The sequence below is a fragment of the Protopterus annectens genome, chromosome 5.part0 (assembly GCF_019279795.1).
Source record: "Protopterus annectens isolate FY-2018-M chromosome 5.part0, PAN1.0, whole genome shotgun sequence".
Lineage (NCBI taxonomy): Eukaryota > Metazoa > Chordata > Ceratodontiformes > Protopteridae > Protopterus > Protopterus annectens.
The window spans coordinates 321,102,722-321,128,852 of record NC_056735.1 but is presented as its reverse complement, the minus strand read 5'-3'; the positions used below and the strand labels follow the sequence as shown (position 1 = coordinate 321,128,852).

Here is a 26,131-nt window from a genome sequence, read left to right as displayed (position 1 = left end):
GTGCAGGTGTTTGGAGAGGTACATACCAAACTGGGCATCATATTCAATTATAGGCCTAAAGAGGGAGGAGTACATTGAGGTAATAACCTCCTTTTTTCTGGATGCAATCGCTTTACTTATGAGATGAACCAAGTAAAAGGCTTTTCTGACCACCTTCGAATGTGAGATTGTTGTCAACCTGAGTACCCAGACCTCTCACCACAGGTTGTGTGCTTAGGGGGTTGCTGTTGATGTGGTAATCAGTAGGGGCTGTGTTTTTGCTGAATGGTATGATAATACATTTTTCTGTGTTTAACTTAAGGCCATGACTTTGGCGCCAGTCATTTGTTGCTGTGAGACCCTCTAAGTTAGATATAGTAAGGCCTTATTAAGTTTAATGCTATTGGCTGCAAAAAAAAAAAAAAAAAAAAAACAATTACTACAAAATGGAAATCAAAATCTAAGCAAACCATAATTGTGGTACTAAGAATTGTAAAAGAGATAAAAGAACTGGAGGTGGGATTTTTACAAAAGGGAAGGTGTAAATTACATAGAAATAATGGAATTTGTTGGAATAATACATGCATAATAATGCCCAGAAGGAGGTGTGTTGTATAAGGGAAGGCAGAAATCGAGCAATTTAAGCAATTTATGTCATTGTTAAAAAGGAAGAAAATGTATATGTAATGCACAATTAATGAAAATGAAAAGTGTTATTAAGGTTTGATTTCTTTTAATATATATATGTGCCTACGGAATTCAATAAAGGTGTTTAAAAAGAGTCACTCACCCAAAGAGTTTCTTTGCCGGGGATGAAGACCAACTAGCTGACCAGATTCTAACTGCCTGAATTCAAGTGGTCAAAAATCACCTTTTTATTACAATCCGAATGGTTCAGTGTTAGGCACCATGGGATCACTATCTGCATGAGGCATTACTACAATGTGCATTACAGGAGTTTCTCCTTTTCCTATGCTTTGTTTGACTGTGAAGTTAATATATACATTAGGGGCTGTAGGGAGTTTGACCCCTGCAAAAACAAATTCACAATGTTTTAGAGATCTGTGGTGAGTTTTAGGGATTTTTTTTTTCAATCTGCTGAGTCCGAGCTGCATTTGTCTATGTTTTTAGTTTATTTGTTTGTTTTTGATGGCTCAATTATCTATGCTCCATAGGGAAAATATCTGAAACACAGTAATATTACCCTTCCTCAATTATTCCCCAGCTTTTGACTTTAAAATCACGTTACATCTTGGAAGTTGAATTTACCATCTACAGATTTTGACACTGTAATCATGCTAGATCATACCTGAAGTCTCCAATTCCCAGCAATACAAACTATTCTGATCTTACAATTAAATGATGGTGTATGTGAGATATGCCAAATTAATGATTTCCATAAAAACCCAAAATCAAATAATTATAAAATTATGAATAGTACTAATTTTATTTATTGTTTTCAGTTTTAATATATGGCATTGAAAAGGCTGCACAAATTAAATGTCACAGAAATGGGAAACAAAAGTAATAATATAGGGAATCCCTTCAGTAATTGTTTACACTGTCAACTAGCAACATAACTTGTGAAACAGAAGTTCAGCAGTAACATGTTGCCACAGCAGCCTTAAGACAGTACAAAAATTGGCTGCTTAGTATATGACCACAAAGCTGAGTGCGAGTATTTTAGTTTCACTTAATTTTTGCAGTCTACTGTATTTTTTAATGTAATTGTCACTTTTGGGAAGTATGTCCTCCTCCAGTAAGTAATCACATGGCATGTCCATTCCTGTTTTACTAAAGGAATGTGGTTCTTAAAATGAATTAGTAAACATTTTAATATTGCTACAACAATATGGGAATAATGTGATCTGCAGAATTATTATGTTAATATTATACAGCCATGGTTATATACTCTTTCAATGGATAAATAAGTGAAGTCAACTGCAACTAGGTAGCAAATTGGCTGCTCTGTTACACATAAAAGCAAATTCATGAAGCTGTAGGTTTCTGTGACTTTTAGTTCCCCTTACAACATTAATTTCCTTTACTCATTACATATTATTGTGTGTGTATGTGCGAGTGCGCACATGCTGAGTGTTTTTTTTTCTGTTAACCCCTACTTATATAACTGACTGAAAAAAAAATTCAGGCTGGCAGTGAGCCATCTCTCTATAGTGAATTAGAGGTCTAAAACTGACTTCTATTAAATATCAGAACCCCCCCCCCTCTACCCATACACACAAACATACATCCCCCCACACACAGATTCTTTAAATAGATAGCCCATTCAAGGCTCAGAAGGCACCCTCTGAAAAAAGGTATTTTCAGACCTTATCATTTAATGTCCCTGTCATCCACAACAGTAGGCTCTCAAGTCTCCTTAGCAATAACCTTTAGCTTGATTCTTTAATTTGCTGGCATCAGATCATGCTTTTATCATGATACCTTCTGTTTGTTGCACCCATTTTTAAGCATTCAAAATAAATGGACTATGGCAATAGCTTTAAGCTTCAGAGGCTCAGAAAATGGAGCTCTAAGCCAGTCTTGTCATCCTGCTTCTAGGTCCATAAGCAAATGACAGCCTGTAGTACAAATGCAATTTACTCACTCAAAATGTGGTAATAAAATCACTACATACCCAGCCAGCACTAGTCCTCCCCCTTATGGAGAGAACTTGGCCTTAAAAGTGACCATTTTTCAGAATTATTCATGATACTTCCACTATCTGTACATGCCATATATAATGCCAAGTTAAATTAATGTCAGACCTAGTTTAAAAAAAATATTTGCACCAAATGATTCTTTCCATTTTACTTTCTCTCATATATAATTTACAAATTAAAAACATTAAAACATTCTTTACAAATATATCTTAAATACAAAGTACTTTTGGGTAAGCTCTTCTACTTTTAGTGCATTCATAGTGCAATCCTTATTTTAACTTATCCACCTTATCAGGACTGTTTGGTAAGAAAATGCTGGGCGACATATAATGAAAGACAATGACAGAAAGAGACAAAGAAGTGTCCTTGCCCTACATTTCCAGGTCTTGGTCTCTTGTATGCTGTTTGCACTTCCATCAACTACTGTGTCTCTGTAAGAAAGCATCAGCAACTAATAAGCACACAAGCTGACTGGCCAAGTGGGTTGTATGATCCTGGATCTAGAAAACAAGTAATACTCTTGACTCTGACTGGATCTGCTTTCTACCGTTTTGCTTTATAACTGGAAGCATCTCTGGGTTCACTGCTGGGATTGCTCCAATCATCAGCTTCCGGGGTAGTTTGGTAGTGTCGCCAGGCTGATTTGTTAAAAACTGGAAGCCTTTCAAAGGATTCACTAGACAAAGCCTAAAACAGAGAAGGAGGCATGATGATTAACCACTCAGATGAGTAAAGAATATACACATACCTCCCAAAAAAAAGGTAAATTGACTAGGCGCACGCATGCACAACAATGAGCTACAGGAAATACAAAGACAGCTGGTGACGTCAAATAAGTAAATATGTTATTTCTAAAAGTAAGTAACTGGTGCATACTCACTGCATCAGGTGGGCTTTGAGAAAGTTAACTATTAAGATAATAAGTAAGATAGAAGTCCCTCTTATAAAGATCTTTTCTCACTACACAACATTCCTGCATTTTCTAGCTCCTGTATTCTGTGGTTCATTTGCATAGACACTGATTAATGATTCTTATAAAAATGAAATTCTTTAATTGTAATACACTATTATAATTATGATTTATTATAACTTTTAGTGCATTTATACATGCAAAATTAAAACAGTTCTAAGTACAGAACACTCAAAGCAATCCATCAGTACTGCAGGCTGTAAACATACGAAAAATATATGAGTTATGGTGAAAAAGTACTCTGGCCTAAAATGCCAAAATCCATGAAAATCTCTTACGTCCCCAATAATCAGATAACACACATTTCAGATTTCCGGGTATTTTTAATTTAGAATAATGAAAAATCAGTGTAGTTGGTCATATGACTCCCACCAAAATGAAAGCTCAATGGCTAAGGTTTCTGCCTCTTATGTCCACTGTCCAGGATTCAATTTTGACCTGTGGTCACTGTTTGTGTGGAGACTGTATGTTCTCTGGTGTCTTTTTTTTTTTCATATACTCCAGTTTCTTACTAACTCTCAGAAAATGCTAGAAGACTGAATAGACACAACTGTCGATACAAGAATCCAAGAAAGACCAGTTCACTTACTTCATACATAAATAAAGAAGACCACAGCCCAAAGGACTATTTCCTTTGCCTCCTGCTCTGTCATCTACTCTGCATAAGTGAAAATAGATGTCAAGTAAATGTGGCTAAGTCTGCTGATGACTGCAAGCCGGATGCACTCATCAAATTTCACTTGGACATGCCAATACTTCAGCAGCACCTGTAACAAAATAACTCCTGAAATGTTAGTCATGTGCTTATTTTAAATGCCAAAATAAATGCAGTACAGTTACCTTTGGGAAAGACACCACCCCCTTCTTTTACCACATTGTCAGCATTCCTCTTAAAACCTCAAAACTGATACAATTATCCATGACTTGGTTACTCATCTTTCTTTGGATCATCATGACTTGGGCTGTTGATATGATGTCCTTCGACCTTTCTCAGCTGATGTGCAAAAGTATCTCCTCCAGGTTCCATGCAGCCTTTTCCCTCTATACTCTTCCCTTATCAGACCTATTCTTGAATACAATGACTCCTTTGGAAAGTACCTCACAAAGCATATTGTCCAGCTCCTGGAGGTTTCTGACCAAGAAGATTTCTGGACTAAACCTTAAACTACCACATAAGACTACCACATAAGACCAAAAGCTCTATTCCTCCACTCTGTCTCATACATGCTCTCAAGTGGTGGTTTCTGTTTAACATTTCAAACACTGAAAGTCACCTAGCTTTTTCAATGTCCCCCACCTTCACAAAACTAATGGTTGGTTTAACACTAGCACCAAAGACCTCAACCTCCACTGCAAGTTTAACAACACCTGCTGGTGTGGCAGATTCATAACCAATCATAAAGTCCAAGTTCCAAGGAGGAAAACAACTCTTTAAAAGCAGGCGAGGATACAGATTCCCCTTAGGGAACTGCTCAGTAAGTTGTACTAGATGACAGTTCTGCCCTCCATACAGTCATGATGCCCAGAAAGGGGGACAAATGCATACAGGTCATAAAATAACTAAAATTGAAATGAAGGGTGCAAAAGGTGGGCAAGCATCACCTGCAAACGTAGAAGAGAGTATTACTCTGCTTAGCAGAAACCATCTGACAACTACACAGCTTCTTGGAAACTTCAGTAACCTCTGATATCTCCATTAGAAGGTCTGGTGGGATAAGGATATCTGAAGGAGCATCATGATCCAAAGGTGGAGCCAGTGGGCAATCCAAAGGACAGGAAACTTTAGTTTGTATTGGAATGGACTACTGTACTGACAAGGACTTGACAGCCAGAAACCACACCTTTTTCAGCCACCAAGGTGCAATGAGCGTAAATCTTGGTTCTTCTTTTCTGAATCTTATAGTCAGGCAAAGAATCAGAGGAATAGACGGGAGGGCAGAGAGGAATCTGCAGCACCACAGTACAGACAATATGTCTACTGCCAATTCAGTCTTGACCTGCTATCTCCATTAGAAGGTCTGGTGGGATAAGGATATCTGAAGGAGCATCATGATCCAAAGGTGGAGCCAGTGGGCAATCCAAAGGACAGGAAACTTTAGTTTGTATTGAAATGGACTACTGTACTGACAAGGACCTGACAGCCAGAAACCACACCTTTTTCAGCCACCAAGGTGCAATGAGCGTAAATCTTGGTTCTTCTTTTCTGAATCTTATAGTCAGGCAAAGAATCAGAGGAATAGAGGGGAGGGCAGAAAGGAATCTGCAGCACCACAGTACACACAATATGTCTACTGCCAATTCAGTCTTGACCTGCTGGACCAAGCAGAATTAGTGAGTAACATGTTCTCCTCTGTAGTTAATACTTGGAATTCTTGAAGTACCCAACCATCTGAAAATCTTCATAAAGGTCTCCTTTTCCCCAGCTCAAGAAGAGGACAGAAGCTGGGGGTGAGGGAGTCTGTCAACACTCCTATAGCTGTTAGGGTAATGCCCCAGTCAGTGGCTCATTGTCAGATTGCATCATCTCTGTGGATAGGTGTATAATTATGTGCTGCCCTGTCTGCCTTTGTACAACCCTAAAGTCTACTTGTCACACAAAAGCAAATGGTGATCAGGTTTCAATTCCTCTTCTACAGCCTGGAAATCTTGGAAAGCAAGAAGCACTTCCTTCAGTTCAAGCCATTTTATGTTTAACCTCTTTCATCAAGGGCTCCACTTACCCCAATACCTCGGATTGCCTTACACTGGCTCCCCAGCTTGCTAATGAGGCGTCAGAATCTGTGAACAGTCTGGTGGCAGGAAAGGCAAGCCAATGCTGACTGGTAGAAGCAATTCAACACTCTAGTGCCTAATGACAAGGATGGGACAACAGAAGGAAATCCATGAAGAATGGCATCCACTAGCCACTTATGCATTCTTAGGTATAAAAAGCTGAAAGCTACAGTAAACATTGTGGCTACCACAAAGTTCAAGAAGTACAGAATACTTCAAACCACAACCGTCTTGTTGAGGGAATATGAAAGCAATATGTTAAGAAGCATTCTGGAACCTATAATTGACCTAAAAAGTACAAATTCATCAGCACCTAGTCCTTATAGGAGGGTTTTAAAGAAATCTACAGACAGGAAATCTAAAGACGGTTGTATCTTGAATTTTACTGTTGACTATCACAGCATCATTAATATTATCAGGGAGAAATGGGTCATAATTACTGAAAGCACGTATCTAATGGACATCCTTGGAAAAGCTCCTTCCTTTGTATATAGGAAAGCCAGAAACATCAGGAGTTGGGTTGAAGGCAGGCCCAGACCATTGGATACATGCACCAATAAGTGTTGAGCCAACTGTGTTTTTTGTCAGCACATGCAGGAAGGAGACATGTTTTTCTCCCCTTATTTAAAGAAACTGATTAAAACCAATGCATGAAGTGGCTGTAACTCAATGCAGGTGGTTTACAGGGCAAGCTACAATGACTGTGAAGCATTTTATGTGGAGAAAATGCTCAACAGACTTGAAAGAAGGATTTCTGGCCAAAATTAGAGTTAAGTGCAAGAATAATGCACTGGCTCAGCACCTGCAGCTGGTTTTAAATTTCAGATTACTGATCATGTGGACCTTTTGGAATTGGAAGTAGACACCCCTAATCTTTTAGAAAAATGTGAACTACTGTGGTAGTTGAAACTGAACTTTTTTAGAAAACTGAGGCTTAATTATTATTGCTCCACAAAAAGCATACTAGAACTCGTAAAACTGTCCTACTGTTTAAAAGACTATTAAAATTCTGATATAGGACTGATTAATGCTGGCATTGCACACTAATTTTATACATGCTGATATTGTTATAAACAAATATCAAGCATTGTAAATATTTTACAATGAAAATAACTGACACTTTTACTCATTCAAACTTAGTGCTTTCTTAGTTAGATGCCACACTTGAACCGATCTCCAGGGCCTTAATGCTTTATCTTTAACATTTTTCACTGTATTTCCACCTTAGCATTTATGGCTATGGTTTTCAGCCTACTTAGGTGTTCACTTGTAGATTTATACACATGTTCATTAATAGTATGATATGTTTTTTACACACAAACCTGACAAAGTATTTATCTGGTACGAAAGCGATCTTTGTTAAAAGTGTTTCAGTTTCTAAGTTATTAATATTTATTCTGATACATCTCTAATGGTAGATCTTTTTGCTAGTTAATTAGTCATTTTGTTAGTGAGTTAGTTTCTTAATTAATAAAGTTTGGATTAGTAAGTTAGCCTTAATAAGCTGTTCTTATATTACATATTTTAATTTATCTCTAGCTTTTTAGTTTTAGTTCTAAGGCAGCATAGTCTCAGTTTACACTGGTGTTAAGTGGGAAGGAGAACTTGGTTAAAGGAATGATTGTAATGCTTTTATTGCTCTTAACAGAACCGCTCTCTGCAACCACTCCCGTGCTCCAAATAACCTGATTATATACAAATAATGAATGTCTTTGAAGTTTTTCATTATACTCAATTAGGATCGCTTGTTTGTGTGTTTCAATAAAGGATATTCCATTTTTAACTCAATTGTGGACTACCTACTATTTTCTATTTTATTATTTTGTAGTACATATTTTACAGTTCAATTTATATTAGTGAACTAGGTGCATAACATATTTGAAGGAGCGAACTTCATGCCTTCCACACTGCAAAGTTTCTTCTAGGTTTGATTTTGGTGCAGTATAGGTTGCATACTGGGTTCTCTGAGACTTCCAGGGATACCACAGATTTTTCTTTTTATATTTAGGGTCGCCATCTAGGCTCATTGTACAAGGAAGGTTATTATACTCTGAAAACTCACTACCTGGAATATGATGTATCAGATGCAGCTGCTGAAGTCAACAATATCCAAGATGGAGTGGAATCTCCCATCCCAGCTACTTTGGATTAAGGACTACGTAAGAATAAAGCAGTCTTCATCCAAAGGAAGACCACAGACTCTAGGATCCCATTTAAGGAACAGAGTCTGGGTCTGTTACATAAGCTCTGTGAAGACCATCTCCTCCAAAAGAGAATGTGATGGAGAAGAACAACATGAGGTAATTTCAGACCATGTCTATACCTTACTGGCCCCTGATAATCTTTCTGAATGCAAAAGCAGACTCAGTGAACCATGGTACCATGTGCAGTCCTCATGTGTAATCAAGAATACCATGGAGTCTCCTTATGAAATCTGTCCTCAGGACAGTGACAGCTGGCAGCTTTTATCTGAGTGCAAGAGACCTCCTTCTTCTTTGGTTGAAGGTCTGGTTTGAAAAAAAGAAGAGGATCAAGCCAGGGACATCAGAAAGAACCTCCATGCTGGTCAACGAGAGTTTTTTTCTTTGTAGGCATTTTGTATCCCTTTGAGAAGCCTGTCTAAACGGGAGCCAGAAGGTATCTGGTAATCAGTCTACCTGGACTGTCCCAGAGTTTCCTGTGCCCACTTGATCACTGACAATATACTGACACCCATACCATCCTGTGGTAGTTCAAAATGGTTTGTTTGAAATGTGAAGTATCTGCCCCCATATTCTGCATTTCTAAATACACTACTTCTGAGACTTTACTAGCTCACAGAAAAAGCAATAACTGTGTTTTACTTTTGTTTAAGTAGGTGCATCCTTTTGAGGCATCATATATATATATATATATATATATATATATAGAGAGAGAGAGAGAGAGAGAGTTCAGAAGTGTGGAGGCATATTTCCCACATCAAGAGGTGCAAGGGGACCTTTAGTGTAAAAACACTTCGGAATTATTTTTTAAGTTCACTGTTGCAGTGGTCTATTAAGGGTGTGGGACAATGTGGGTGGAAAGTGAAAAGGGAACAAGTGTTGAGAAGTCAAAGTAGTTCTAAATTATTTACTTTATCATGCATATTCACTGTTAAAATATCACTGATGCTAGGAAATACCCCTACCTGGTACATGCTTCACTTTTTATTTTTTGTGCACTGTTATATCTCACGTGTTTTATATGTACACTATCTGAATGTTTATTTTACCACTACCTGGAATGTAGATGAAGAGGGTTTTGTACCAATTCATCTACCCAGTTCACAATAAATACATAAATAATAAAAGACGAGCACAGCAGACTTCATAAAATACCCATAAATGTGACAGAAATAGAGTTTAGCTTGCACTAAGTTTTGAAAACATAAAGAAAATACCTTGGTCTAGTCAGTTAAAGGTAATGTGGAAAAAGTCTGCAAGAAGAAATAAAGAAAAAAGGACATAAAGAGCTATCAACAAGAAAAGATGACACATGTATTTTCTCATTGATGACTTAGAAGCCATTCATCAATGGATAATTCTTAACTGGAGGAAGCTTAAAACCTTCAAAACTGAGACCCATGCTGTATCGAGAAATTAACAGGCTTGAGTTTGCTACCAAGGTACGTGCCTTGAATGATCCTGCATAACTGGCTAATACTCAGGGATCAGGTGTCACTTGTAGTTAAAATCTTCATATTTGTGAAACATTTCTAAGATTAAGCACCTTATTCCCCAGGCTGAGCTCTTGGTACATTTGATCTCATCCCACCTGAACTAAGATAACACTCTTTTCCTGGGATGTCTGGCATGGAAATTGACCATTTGCTACTAGTGCACAATTCTGCTGCCAGGCTGCTTACTGGCACATCTCATTACTGTCATGTTACTCTTTGTTGAGCTTGCAATAGTCCCTAGTCTGTTTTCATACCTTAGTGTTAGCATATTTGTCCATATACATATTGAGTCCCACTTAGGTTATGGAGCTGTTACTTTTGTGATGCACTCTGTCTCCCAGGGTCTGCTAGTGGTTCCACAGGTGCATCAGGAAACATCTGGTTACTGTTTTTTGCATATCAAGCTCTGCATCTGTACAACCTACTATCATGCGAGTCTTAAAGTTATTTTTAATGGTACTTTGGTTAAAAGCACTTAAATAAAATTGAAGTTAAAGCTAAAGCAATCAGAGCAATGTTGGACTGCTGCAGACAAATGCAATATGAAGGAAATATAATCTGTATCAGTGTGTAATACAAAGTTAAACCAAGGGAATAAATGGAAGTAACAAACAATTTTTTACCTGATAAATATATGCATAGTTTATTTTTTATTAGATAAATGTTAATACGTGTTTTTATTCTGCCATAAATGTTGTCTTGGATTTACGTGTTCATGTGATGTCATGTTGTATTTACTTTGTTTAAAAGTAAACAACATGACAGGAACAACAGTAATGGCAGGAAGTCACTATGGAAACTTACTTTGCAGCTGAAGTCTCTGTCAGGCTGACTTGAGCTCTCTGTGAATAAATACCTCTCAACTGTCCCTGATTTAGGGACGTCCCTGATTTTGACTCAAATTTTAGCTTTGTCCCTCTTAATCCCTCCTAAAACAAGTGACTTTTGAAGGAAAGGTGGTGAATTACACAATGAGTAATGACAATAATTAAGAATTATAGACTTCTTTTGCTTCAGAAAATGTGTATTAATTCATATGCTCTGATTCTGTCAATGTTTCAAGTTAATAGCACTAATATTTAAAAAGTGTCCCTGATTGTCCCTGATTTTTTCTTGGCTTGTCCCGGATTCTGTTGAAATTTGTCCCCGATTGGTTGAGAGGTCTGCTAACAGCACTGTAAGATAAATGAGCCATCCACTACCATGTGGAGAGAATTTGGGCAACAAGTACATGAATATGTGATTTATACTGTGTTACAAACAAGTGGGTGCTAGGTTCATGCCTCTTTTGATCACAGTGGGGTTATGGAAGGGATACTTGCTATAGCAGAAAAAAACAAAAAAAAAAAAGAAAGAAAGAAAGAAATGGGTAGACGAAAGACAATTTTATAAATAAAGTAAGAGGTGAAGCCACAGGAAAACAGTAAAATAACAGATTGTCATTTGTGAGCCATATTTATTCAGGGAGTGTAAGGGACTAAATTAATAAGGGTTAAGCGATGACTGAGGGACTTGATAAGCACATCCTTAACTAGGGATGAGGCAGGGAGCTCCACACGGGACAAAAGTATCAAGAAGTGTTAGAAGAAATGCAGCAGCAAGCAGCAGTATGACTGTATCTGTCATAAATGTGTTTATCAAGTAATGCAGCCATGTTACTTCATGGTAAGATAAAATTATGGCAACAGGACTAGTAATTCATTTATGAATTAGGGAAAGCAGAAGTCAACATTCTAGCAATAAGCTGCAATTAAAAGGTGATTTTTATCACACATCTAGCTGGCAGTTTATTAACAGCAAATGTTCAATGTAATTAGAAACAGTTATACACAATAATCTAACAAAATGAATATATCTGCAATAAAGATGCAGTCAAATCAATTACAGAATTATTCTATCAGCACATTAGTCAAAGAAACGGTAGCAGCAGTAATTCCTCTAATAACTCTAGGCGCAGACAATAAAATTGAACATAACCTCATGTTGATAGTTTTAGTGCATTAGAAATGGTCAAAGTAGAAAACATTTTCCATTTCAAGCCCCCTTTCCAGGAGTTCATGTAAAGTCTTTTGTACTACTTCCAATGAATTTCAGACTTGGTGGGTACTCGTTCAACAGGCTTCCGTAAGGATCTGTATTGTGGCTAAGGTTCTATGTGGACTTGGTAGGTGGTATGGGAGACGCAGCTTGGTGTGTCTCACCAATCCTTATATGTTTTGTACTCCTCAGTTATAACTAAGACCACTAAAAATGTGGAAAATGTTACCAAAACATACAGACATATTTTGCAAACACTGGAGGACATTGAGGGCCGTACCCTCTAGTAGGTTGTTATATTATGTGCTGCAGCTTGTTTTAATTACATAGGTTATTAGACAGATGTGATGCCATGTGTGGGTGCTTTCAGTCAGAGTTGTCCTTAAATAGAATATAGAATGAGTTTTTTACAGTAACACTTTAAGGTACCTAAACAGTATAAGCAGCTAGGCATTCAGCCAGGAACTCCATCTTTAACAGATTATAGTGGAAACCTAATTACCTTTGCCTGTTTTGCCAACAAATTAATTTATAAGTCAATCAGCAAACAGCAGTGCCCTACTCCAGCAATATTTTTAGCAGTAAAAATTAATTCCAAAATGGGTTAAATGCAAAGAATATAAATTTCCAAAAAGTTGGGCTAGAGGAATACTCTTTGCAGTTGTGATGATGTGAGGTGGTGCCAGCTGTGCTAGGGGGAGAAGAATCGTGCATGTGTAACACATGCCAGCCTAGCTAGCTGGACTTTTGTAAAGAATTATATGTCATTTCAATATCAAACTGATTTGTACAGATGCTTGTGCTAAAAATGTATTTGTAAATTTGCTTGTGTTAAAAATGTATCAACAGTGGGTCCTGCTGGACAGAAAAGAAATATACATGTATGTCAGACTGTATTGCTGTAACTGATTAAATGCATATATTTTAACAGAGGATGATGGAAGGGAAGGAGTTAAGCTCAGCCAAGCTAACCTTAAGAAAAATAGCCTGAAACTAAATGACATGGTTTAGCCATAAAGATTTCATCTCACATGTCTGAATGCAGCCAGAGACACAATGTCTGTGAAAAGCCTTTCTGCAGGAGGGGTGTAAGTGTTGGAATTGTTTTATAGCTTCCAGATTCTGTATTAAGCCTTAGTAAAGTTCTATGTGTACATTGTGACACATCTGTGCCAAATCCTGGCTCAGTTGCTAGTGAGGGGGTAGTGTGAGAACCACAGAGTCAGGTGATCAGACATGATGTCATTCTGTTGCCAGCACTGCAATTGTATTTCAATACTAGTGGGAGATGTGATAGATGCACTTTGTTATTAGATCTGACAAGAGACACTCATCTAACTTCATCTTGCTTTGCTTTAGAAATTTACTAGGGAACAGTAATTCTTCAGTCAGTTAGGAAAATATAAGGGGGTTAGCTAAATATTGTTTTTTCTGTATCTGTCTGACTCTTTCCATCTGTGTTGTTTTTTATATTTCCTGTGAATTGAAACTCTGGTGTTTATTGTAAATAGATATTCAGTATTTTCATGTTTCTATTTTATTATTTATTATTAAATATATCTATACTTTCCATTGCAGCTAGTCTTTTAGAAAATATTTAACCTTTGAGAGTAATTGCATTTATTTATTTAGTGGCACTGTGGCTCCATGTTCCTGAAAGTCTTGCTGCTTGGTCAAACATTACCATTTGTATAAGTATTAATTTTACTGAGAGTAAATAGGAACCCTGGTAAAAGCCTTAGAGTAGCTGGCTTTGGGTGTTCTGGTGACAATGTATCTACCTTATAGTCTGGGTGGAGGTGGCAAAGTGGGTAAGCCGTTCCAGCTTTACCCGGTGTGTGTGTGTGTGTGTGTGTGTGTGTGTGTGTGTGTGTGTGTGTGTGTGTGTGTGTGAGCTACTTTGAACAGGTACACTGAAAGCACTGATTTCACAGACAGGGTGGTGGAGGACTTGGCTTGGAACACCTGGCTAAGGACTCATCTCTATAGCTGTGTCAGTGGAGAGTCTTATTTGGGTCCTGGAGAGAAAGCCCAACCCCAGGACTGGAGTGTGTATTCCCTGTGTGCTCTTAAGGGAAATTGTGCTTGGTGCAGACAGCTGCATCTGAAAATACTGTGTGTGTCGATATTTCTCTCAGTGAACATTCCTCATCAGTGTAAGTGGTAAGGATTGAGGCTCCTTAATCACTGGCCCAGAGGAGGGACGTCACATATTGGTGAGCAGTGGTGTGGATATTAATTGAACTTCTGTAGCCTGTAAGCAGTTGTCACTAAAGGTGTGTGTGTACTCTCAGCATTCACAAGGTAAACATACAGAGTTTCATTTTCACAACAGTTTTATTTATTTATTTTGTTTGGTTTAGTTTAGTCAGGGAAAGCAGGCAAATATGTCAGCAGAGGATTATGGCAAGCTGACAGTGAACCAGTTGGCTAAGGTGTGCAAATCCGAAGGACTGGTGAATGCCAACCTGACTAAAGAGTAAATGATTTCAGCCTTAGTTGCAGCTGCAGTACAGACCAGCAACCAGAAGGACAACCAGTCTGGTAATGGGGATGTGCAGCCCTCAGAAACAGGACAGCTTCATCTTTTCCTCAGAGGACTTAAAAACCCATCTGGAATTAAAGAAACATGTACTGGAGGAAAAACATATGGATTTAGAATTGGCAGAGAGACTGTGGTTTTTGGAGGTCAAAGAAAATTAGAGACTGTGGTGTTTGCAGGCTGAAGAAAATGAGAAGCAGTGTCAATGTGACAGGGACATCCTGACTCTTTGACAGAAACATGGAGGTAATGGGGTAGGAAATAACAGAACCCCAGAAGTAATGAAGATCAGTAAATTTCTTCCACAGTATACAGAAAGTGATAATCTTGATAAATTTATTCACATATTTGAAAGAGTATGTAGGCAATATATTGTTGAACAAGGACTCTGGGTATGGATTCTGATGCCCTTTCTCCATGGTAAAGCTGTAACTGCTGTTTCTAATTTTTCTGCTACTGACTGTTTAAATAATGACAAGGTTAAACAATGTTTATTGGAATGTTATAAGTTTACATTTGAAGATTACAGAAAAATATTTTGTGAGCGGAGATGTAAGCGTATGTGATTATATTGCTGAGCTAAACACTTATTTTCATAGATGGGTGAGTGGGTGGCAGGTTAACAGTTTTGAAAGCCTGGCAGACCTTTTGGTGAGAGAACAAGCTCTGAGCACTTTGGCTGAGGACATGAGAATCTGGTAGGCAGACCGGGAGTGTAACTCTGCAGATGAGCTGGGCAGAAAAGGGAATCCCTGCTTAGCAAGCAGGGCACCACTGCACAAGAAAAGGATACCCAGTGCTGCACATGGATATAATGGAATCAATAGTGGACAGCCTAAACCACCCCAACAGAGTCCACCAGTAATAGGGGAAGTCACTAGTTTAGGTATATGGCCAGGATTGAGGTTTAAATGCTTTAAATGCAACCATGTAGGACACAAATGTAAACTGAAGCAAGGTAGGGAACAAAAGGTGGGGAAGACAGCAAGTAGAAATAACAGTATGCCACTGGTAAGTTGTCTGGAGACAACAGGGGTACCAAACTATCACTGGAGTTTGTATCCTAAATCTTAGTGGATGGAAAAAAGCCACTGCTAAGAGACGCAGCCTCCAACATAACCATTGTGAAACTTGCAGTGGTTAAAGAGGAGCAGTACTTGCTTGGGCAGCCTTCCAGTCAGAGCTTTAGAAGGGACCCATTCCAAGTACCTTTGGCCATGATTCACCTGACTGGGAGGTGGAAAAAAAGGAAGCAAGCAAATAGATGTGATTGAGGATATTTCTGCAGATGTCTTGATAGAGAATGATTTTGATAATACAGTACCTTGTGTGCATCCAGTTACATATAGTCAGGCTTGGAGACAGGCATGTGGGTCTGGTAGCCTGGGGGAGACCCAGACAGAACCCACACCTGAAGCTGGAGCTGCTGATGTGGCTATTTCAGGGAGGGAGCTACCCATTATAAGTAAGCCTGAAGGTGAGCCACAGTTGCGGATATGTACTGATGTTTCTTGGACAGGGTTACTGCGAAGGCAGAAGTGAGTGGTAGTACCCAGGCTGACAGTGTGGCACCACTGTCAGAAGATGCCAGACTTCCTGTGGAAGGGAAGCTGGAAAGGGTCACAAAGGTAGAGTTGAGACAGGCTCAGCTGGGGAGCCTGTATACTGGAACAAAGGGTTACTGTACAGAGAGTGGACTCCTGAGGGAGGGTTAGAGGGTGAGGTAATACAGCAGTTGGTAGTAACCAGAGCCTTCCATCTGGCACTTCTAGCCATAGTCCATGACATTCCTTTTGCAGGTCATATGGGCGTGAAGTGTACTAAGAGACATATTATGCAGAACTTTTATTGGCCTGGGATTGCAAGAGAAATAACAGGGTACTGCAGATCCTGTGAGCAGTGTCAAAAAGTAGGCAAGGCAGGAGACAAGGTCAAAACTCCTTTGATGCCTTTACCTGTGACTGAGGAGCCATTTCAGAGGGTAGCTATGGATACTGTGGGGCCAAGTACCTCAAGTTCCACAGGGAAGAAATATATCCTAGTGGTAGTAGATTATGCTACTAGATACCCTGAGGCAGTGGCTCTGTCTTCCATCAAGACAGAGAAGGTGACAAATGCTTTGTTAGATATTTTCAGCAGATAGGTTTCCCAAATGAAATATGGGCTGACAGAGGTGCCAATTTCATATCAGACCTGCTGGCTTGTCTGTGGGAGTGCTGTGGGGTTAAGCACCTAAAGACTACCCCCTACTAATCCAGACTAATGGTCTTGTGGTAAGGTTAAACTCTACACTGAAGATGATACTAAGGGCATTTGCAGACCACGTTAAGAGAGAGTGGGACAAATATTTGCCCCATTTGCTGTTTGCATAGAGAGAGGTACCCAGGACTCCACAGGTTTTTCACCCTCTGAGTTGCTGTATGGGCATAGGGTGAGGCGCGGCTTGAATTTGATTTGTGATGAGTGGAATGGTGAGTGTGGAGCCCACAAGCAGTCTGTTGTGGCATATGTCCTAAACCTCAGGATAAGGCTTAGGGAGCTCATGGGCTTGGCCCAAAAGACCTGGCAGGAGCCCAACAGCAGAAAAAAGGTCTGGTATGACAGGAATGCTCGAGTCGAGAGTATGCTGTGGAACAGCAGGTTATGGTGTTCTTCCCTGTCAGATACAATAAGCTGCAGCCAGGTTGGGAAGGACCATTCAAAGTGGTAAGGAAGGTCAGTGATATTAACTACATGGTAAACCTGCTAGGCAGGGGCACAAACTGTACATGAAGCTTTACCATGATAGGGAGGCCCTTGTGCTGAATATTTCCAGTGGGTGACAGAAGGAGACTGAGGGAGATAGGGTGACTAATCTCCTCAGTGAGGCTCGGACTGGCACCTCAGTGGAAAGGGTCAGCAATGCCAATGCAGATGGGCTCTCAAGATAGGGTATGGGTTAACGTGTTCCCAGACAGCCCCATTCCTCTCAAGCAATGTTTCTCCAGGGTCACTTGAAAAACTAGCTTGAGTCTTCAAAGGGGGGAAAGATGTGATGATTTAAGGTAGTGCCAGCTGTGCTAGGGGGAGAAGGGTAGTGCATGTGTAACATATGCCAGCCTAGCTAGCTGGACTTTTGTAAAGAATTATATGTCATCTGAATATTAAACTGATTTGTACAGATGCTTGTGTTAAGAATGTATTTATAAAGCTGCTTGTGTTAAAAATGTATTAACAGTGAGTCCCAATCCCTCAGAGACACACGCTCCCGGGATCTAAACCTTGTCATTACAATGAACAAAACATGCTGGGGGGATAGATTTCTGACCCAGAGACTCCCCAGACTCTAGAACAGACTGCCCATACATGTCAAGCAAAGCGCCTCTTTGGCCCTCTTCAAAAGAAATCTTGACGATTGGATGGGAGATAGGAAATTCACCCCAGGGATCACGTCAGTTGTCCCTGCTAGACAGGGGTCCAGGGAAGTAAATACGGTGGGAAGAAATAGCCAGGGAATTGTTATGGCTAGGCTTGTATAGGCCCTAGTGCCGATAGCCTAGTACCAACCTATGAACCTATGAAATATACATGTATGTCAGACTGTATTGCTGTAACAGATTAAATGTATATATTTTAACGGATGATGCTGGAAGGGAATTGGATAAGCTCAGCCCAGCTAACCTTAAGAAAAATAGCCTGAAATTAAATTATTTGGTTTAGGCCATAAAGATTTTTATCTCACAGGTCTGAATGCAGCCATGGACTCAATGTCTGTAAAAAGCCTTTCTGCAGAAAGGGTGGAAGTGCTGGAATTGTTTTATACCTTGCAAATGCTGTATTAAGCCTTAGCAAAGTTCTATGTGTGTATTGTGACATATCTGTCCAAATCGTGGCTCAGTTGTTAGTGAGGGGGTAGTGTGGGAACCACAGAGTCAGGTGACCAGACGTAATGTCATTCTGTAGCTAGCACTGAAATTATATTTGAATACTAGTGTGAGATGTGATAGATGCACTTTGTTATTAGACCTGACAAGAGACACTTATCTAACTTCATCTTGCCTTGCTTTAGTAATTAACTAGGGAACAATAATTCTTCAGTCAGTTAGGAAAATATAGCAAGATAAGCTAAATATTGTTTTTCTGTATCTGAGTTTTCCATTTGTGTTGTTTTTTTATATTTCTTGTGAATTGAACATGTGGTATTTACTGTAAATAGATATTCAGTATTTTCATGTTTTCTATTTTATTACTTATTATTAAATATATCTATACCTTTCATTGTGGCTGGTCTTTTAGAAAATATTTAATCTTTGAGAGTAACTGCATTTATTTAGTGGTACTGTGGCTCCACATTCCTGAAAGTCTTGATGCTTAGTCAAACATTACCATTTCTTTAAGTATTAATTTTACTGAGAGTAATTGGGTACCCTGGTAAGAGCATTTGAGCAGCTGGCTTTGAGTGTTCTGGTGGCAGTGTATCTACCTTACAGTCTGGGCGGAGGTGGCAAAGTGGGTAAGCTGTGCCAGCCTTTCTCATATGTGTGTGTGTGTGTGTGTGTGTGTGTGTGTGTGTGTGTGTGTGTGTGTGTGTGTGTGTGTGTGTGTGTGCGTGTGTGTATGTGTGTGAAAATTAAATCTCAAAGAGAGTGTGTGTATCAGCATCTTTGAACATGGATACTGACAGCAATGATTTCAAAGAGAAGGTGGTGGAGGATTTGGCTTGGAACATCCGGCTAAGGACTCAACTCTATAGCTATTTCATTGGGAAGTCTTATTTGAGGCCTGGAGAGAAAGCCCAGCCCAAGGATTGGAGTGTGTATTCTCTCCGTGCTCTTAAGAAAAACTCTACTTGGTGCAGAGAGCTGCATCTGAAAATACTGTGTGTGTGTGTCTATTTTTTCTTAGCGAACGTTCACCACAGGTGTCAGTGGTGAGGACTGAGGTTCCTTGATCGCTGGCCCAGAGCTGGGATGTTCCAACCTTCTGGAGAAAGAGAAAATGAGAATTTTTTTCTTGCCCAGAAGAAGGATTTGTTGACTTTGACTCTTGTTATGCTTTTTATGATAATGGAAATATGTGCCATTGATAAAAATACTTGTTGGTCAGTCCTCCTATCCAGTAAACAAGCTAATAATAAAAATATTTAAATAAATAAAAAAATACTGTGGTCCAAGATAAGCTGGATGTTTCAGAACCAATAGAAGATTTAGATGTAGCCTTGGACCATCTGAACTCCCTCCATGACCTCCATTGAGAAAGAATGTCTTAGGCAATTCTCAGAGTTCTGTGGAGCTGAACTGGTCCCAGAGTGGTGCACTTCCAGGGTAGGGATCTAACAGCTCTAATGTGGAACATGGCATAACCACTTTTAGAACCCATCCGTCCTTTATTATGCTTCTCTATGCCAGGGTAAAATTTTAGAACTAGTCCTTCAACTGGAAATCCAAGATGGTAGACAGCATTGCATACCTGCTGGGTCAGTGATTTCACCCTACTCACGGACTTAAGTAGTCAACACTGCATAATGCTCAGAAACCCTCCACAATCTAGGAAAAGGCTTCTTATTACTGAAAATGTGTGGTCTTCTGGAAGAAGCAGAAGAAACAATGAAAGGGACATAATACAGATCGGCCACAGTGGTCAATGTATGTTTTCTCTTTCCAAGGACTTTATCTAAGTCTTCTGCAGCCTATCCAAATAGAACCTGTTCCTAGAAGGTGTCATCCTGAATAGCCTGCCTAAGTTCATCCTTGAAGGAGCTGAAAGAGAACAGCCTAAGCCATGCCACCATATACGGACACAGCCTATGTCTGTTCTAGTCCCAGTTTCAATATACACATTGTTACAGTTGACCACATAGAAATCCATAGTAAATGTGTGGAAAGAATCTTAACCAGATTGTCCTTGATCTCAAAGTTAGGGAGGTGTGTCAGCTTCTCCACTGCATGGCCAACTAGAGAGGACTGGAATGTGGACAAGTGAAACAAACAGCCAAGTGGTTTAAGCTATAATGTAGGCAAGGCGAATACTCTCTTGCCTATCTTTTCTAAATTTAAATTTAAAACTATTAGTTAGCAATGCTTAAAGCTATTATGGCCTCTTGGACCAAAGCTGGACAAAGAAGATCATATAGAACTGTTTCTAGGTTGTTTAGATAAGAGGTAATGCCACTCAGCTGAAGAGTTGCAAAGATATCATCCTTGTGGCAGTAGAAGGAGCAGATTTCAAAAGCTTCCCTAATTATAAAGAGAACATCTTAAAGGACAGGTTCTATGAAGAATCCTCAAGACTCCTCATTCTTCTTACCTAGATAGGGATTAAGCTGCTTCTGAGGGGAGAAAGAGAAGCCACAGGCCAGTCTATAGAGGAATTCATTACCTTCAGAATCTCTGCTAGAATGAGTCACTTGGGGAAGGTTCAGATCAGGAAAGAAACACTCAGTAACCTTATCTGTCTCAGTAATAAGGGTTCCATGCTCCTCTGAGTTCCTTTACTCGGATATTAAGGGAGAGGGAGAGCCCCTCCCCCATAACTACAGCTCCTGAATGGGCAGGTCAGCCCTCGCAAGATGTACAAGGGGTCACCTTCATGATGAATTAATGTTGAGGCTAAGGTGACATGGTTCTGGCAGAAGCACCTGCTGCAGGGCAGCACTTGGACACAAGTGGCCTAGTACTGAGCCTATCAATGTCATCAGTCCACGTTTCCTGAGAGCATTCTCCTCAGCCTGCAAGGGTGGGTCTCACAAAACATCAAAGAGCTGATGAATTTACAAATTCTTGAGTGCTCCTTGTGTCCTTCAGGCATAAGAGGGCCCAAGGGAGCCTCTCTTTTCCCGGCAAGCCCTGATGGATTTTAGGGGATGTCTGTCAGTGTGACCACCAAGCATACACCAGCAGACTCAAGGGACCAATACACAGGAACATGTAAGGTAAAGGTATGCTTCACATGTTGAGTCATAGCAGAGGTAATACAGCAACCTGGTATGCATCCGCATGATGGTTACTGGAGGTGCATCTCTCACAGGCTTTTCATGACTGGAATCAGGCTGCATGGTCATGAGACATCTTCCCCCAAACCACAATTGTCAAGCACTTTAAAACAAACTAAAGTAGTGTTGAAGCACTGCATCACTGCATGGATGCATTGCAGCTGCCATAGGCATATCAAAAACTGGTAGAACATACCACAAGCAACTTCCACCACAGTTTGCACAGCATGCTGTATTCCCAGCAACCTGTGAGATGTCAGCAGATTGGCACCCACAGCAGCAGGAGCCAGCATTAGGAGAAATATGCACACAAGGACTGGGAAAACCAAGTTTATTATATATGCAGGTGAGGATATGTGAAAGGTGCAGGGTATACACGTAAGGTATTACTATTCACATTTTGTAACATGGCTACAGCACAGAGGAATGCTAGGACACTGTTACAGTCACAAAATTGTGATCCAAATCATGTCTTAGTTAATGTTTTATAACAACAGCTTTTGTACTGCATGTAAAACCTATTCCTCTCTACAAGGCTTCTCCTGCGAATATATATGATTCTGCTCCTGCTGGGTGATGGTAAGAAATTCTTGGAGAAATGGCGAGACATCATCATCAACCCTCTTTTTCCCATTTTCTACATGGGGGCAGGGTGTTGTGTCAACTGTAGTTATCTCTTTCTATTCAGTGACACTCTCCTGCCTTCTTTGACACTTATGTCTGTCACAGGTCTTCCCCTGACACAATACATCCACCTCTTTGGTGGATGTCCTTGTTTCCTCTTGCCTTCTTCCTCTTGGTCCCAAATCTTCTTCATCAGACTGTCTCATGCTTTTCTGCACATGTGCCTGAACCACCGTAATGAAGGGATATCCTAGACAAAATTACAGTCCGTGATGGTGGGGCACCCTAGAAGAAATTACAGTCTGTAGTGCCATCTTTTCAGCTGTTTTCTCATTTGAGGTATATCTAGGGACACTAGGTTGCTCAGATTCCAGAATCAGAGTGGGCATGCAGAGGGAAAGTACTTCACATCACCAGTGTGGTGCACATTCTTCTTTATCTGTCCTCTGAAATAATAGTGATCCAGGAAGGTGACCACATCCTGTGCTGCATGGGATAATAATGGCTCTATAGTGTTACATGTTGGCACCACACCATTCACCAGTAAGAAAGCCAGGGCAATAAGCATGCAGCTGGTAATGCAGAATGTCACATCAGTTCCGTAAAGGGCCATTTGGCAGTAAATCCACAGTTGTCTCTATCTGGCTGGGCAATGTTCTGCATTTGTTGCTGACCTGTCCTCAGGTATATTCTGTAGCTTTGATGTCAGGTGTTTCTGTGCTAGTTTTCCAGGAGCTCCTCTTCCATCTCTCCTACAGTGTATGTATCCAGTAGTAGAGTGCTGCACTGCTGATTGTTTTTGAAGCGGTACATCCAAGGTATGTGGCAGCCTGCTTTTCAGTGTGTACTTCTGTCTATGCTGACTATGTGTGTGTGTGTGTGTGTGTGTGTGTGTGTGTGTGTGTGTGTGTGTGTGTGTGTGTGTGTATGTGCATGCATACTGGGGATCACTACTGTACTCTAGTCATCTTCACTATCCTACCAATTGTTTTGATGGTAGAATTTTGGGCATACTGCCATTGTCTGTGTCCAGTCAACATTTCATCAGAGGAAACTGGGCCTCCTGCAGGGGGCAACTTCCACTGCCAGCAATGCTGTGTTTTTAATGTGTAGGTAGATTGTATTCTCAGCCATATGGGTTCAACACTGTGGCTTATGCAGCAATGTTCCAAGAACATGTGGCCTAAATCCCTTATGATCAACTGAAAATTCCTCACTAGTTAAGTGGGTACTTAGAGCACAGCTCCCAATTGGAAGTGAAATATTGTCAATGCAAGTCACATAACTACAGAAAATAAAGTGGGACTAGCAATAACATATCCTGAACTTTACTGAAATTCCATCTATCATTTTTGCAGGGTTCTCCATCTTGCACCCCCTGAAATATGAGGTAATACCAACAAAACCCTATAATTTATACCTATTAACTTTGAAATTCTTGTACATCAAAACAGCAGGACTCCTCAAAGTACCAGTAACCACAGATTATGTATGTATTCCTGTCTTTGCACATTTACACATGCTACTTTGAAAACTGCAACTGCAGTCCTCAAACTTTCAACAGGAAATCCTGGCAACACACTAGGATCATAAGAACACCTTATGGGCAGACTTGATAGGAGAAAGATGTGACCAATATCTGGCCTCCATACCCCTCAACTTCTCATGGTGTTAAAATACCAGCCAAGGATCACATAAGGAATCAATCTCCCAGACTTAACACTGGACACCTTCACCAACTTCCATCTTCAGAAAGCTGGGGTAGGTTTCAAGCTTCACCCTTCTATAGCTCTAGTGATCTGGTTGAACTTTTGGCACTTACTCCAATCTCTGATATTGCAATTCTTATATAGCCATTGAGATACTGGTTGATGAACCAGCATCAGTAAGAACACATGGAAGGTTTCAGCTTCTTTGACAATGAACATACGATTTTCCCACAACAAACCTTGGGATCAAAAGTTGATCCGATTTTACTAGCAAGAATGAGAAGAAGACACGTGCTGTCCTAGCCCACTGAGTGAGTACCACCATGAAAAGAAGAAGCAGAAATGTGTTTTTTTTCTTCTTTCTCTCTTTTTAATAAACACATATAAATTTGTATATACATCAATATATAAACTCTTCATTATATGAAAAACCATCTCAGAAGAACACATTTAAAAAGCTTACAATGTCTTTAAACAAAGACATTGGAAGCCTCCAGACACTGGACCCTACCCAATTCGGCTTTGTTAAGGGCAGATCTTGCCTCTTAAACCTAGTTGATTTCTTTGAAACAGTTACCAAAGCCATAGATGAGGGCAAGGTAGCCCACACAGCCTACCTGGACCTCGCAAAAGCCTTTGACACAATACCCCACTCGGGCATCATAAATAAGCTTACCAGCTTAAATATCAGCCCCTATATCACAAGATGGGTTGCAAACTGGCTCAGAGATAGAACCCACATGGGTCAGAATCGCAGGTGCCATGCCCGAATCCAAACCAGTTACAAGTGGTGCCCCACAGGGCTCAGTTCTGGGACATCTCTTGTTTGGTGTACACTTCTCTGAGGTTCAGGCTAACACGGGGGGATTATGGCTGACAAAGTTCGCAGATGACTGCAAACTGGGGGCCATAATCGAATCTCCAGCTGACACAAGCATCCTCCAAAAGGGTCTCACAGAGAGGGATGCTTGGTGCCAGAGCCACGGCCTCAAGCTAAATGCTAAAAAGTGCATAGTCATCTCCTTTGGGAAAAACAAGGTGCCCACAAATTACCACATAGGTGGTAATCCATTAAGTATGGAAGAAGTAATTAGAGATTTGGGGACCAACATAGATAGTAATCTCTCCTTTGATAATCACATTGCCAAAGTGGTTAGAAAGACCTTCTATATAGCCCACCTTATCACGAAAGGGTTCGCATCTAGATCAAGAGAGGTCATTGTGCCCCTCTACTTGTCACTCATCAGGCCCATAATTGAATACAATGCCCCTTTTGGGATGTACCTTACCCGACACCTGCAGCAACTGGACAGACCCCAAAAGTACCTCAACAAGAGGATCATGGGCTACAAACAGATGTCCTATGCAGCTCGACTACAGAAACTCCAGCTCTACTCAGTTGCTTACCGCCTACTCAGAGGCGATCTATGCCTGACGTACAAAGCCACGTCAAACCCAGAATTAACGTACATGCTCCATCTCAAAAAATCTAAGTCCCTTAGAGCTACACGCTCCAGGGACCTAAACCTCAGCACAAAAATAAATAGGACATGCTGGAGGGTCAGATTCATTTCCCAGAGGCTCCCCTCACTCTGGAATAGAATCCCAATTCATGTTAGATATAGCCCCTCGCTGACCCTCTTCAAGCGAAATCTGGACGCGTGGATGGGAAATCGCAAATTCACCCCTGGGATCTCTTCTGTGTCCCTGCTAGACAGAGGCACAGTAAACTAATCTTAAAAGGGTAGCTTCTGTGACCTACTTTACAGAGGCACAGTAGGCTAATCTAATAGGGAGGCGGAAGCCAAATACACTCTGGCTAGGCTTATAAATGCCCTAGGGCAGATAGCCTAGTATCTACCTATGAACCTATGAAACCAACAGTACTTTTAATGTCAATATTTTAGTGTAGAGCATATGATGTCAAGGAGCAAATTTTCAGTGTGTTACATTACTGTATGTTATTGTACATGGCTGTTAACACAATTATTAAATGTTGTTGAATGTATCAAACTGCTACAGTATGTTGTTAGTGCATATTCCTTTTACCATCTAACCTAGGTCATGGTTGAAAAAGGTCTTTGAAGAAGCAAAAAAAAAATGAAAATCTATGGTTTCACATTACAGAAGACTTCTAAAGTCAGATTTATGAGTTCAAGTTGCAATGG

The 26,131-nt window shown here is 40.1% G+C and overlaps 1 protein-coding gene across 2 annotated transcripts in view; it reads right to left on the bottom strand.

Annotated features, from left to right (window-relative positions):
* Positions 1–2,045: 2,045 nt before the first annotated feature.
* The window catches only part of PDK3 (pyruvate dehydrogenase kinase 3), a 1,115,542-nt gene continuing 1,091,456 nt past the window's right edge, over positions 2,046–26,131 (bottom strand). For both annotated transcript variants that reach the window (XM_044072300.1, XM_044072301.1), the window contains exon 11: positions 2,046–3,329. In XM_044072300.1, coding sequence (XP_043928235.1) covers positions 3,186–3,329 — 144 coding nt within the window. In that variant the 3' untranslated portion in view covers positions 2,046–3,185. The remainder of the gene's footprint in view (positions 3,330–26,131) is intronic.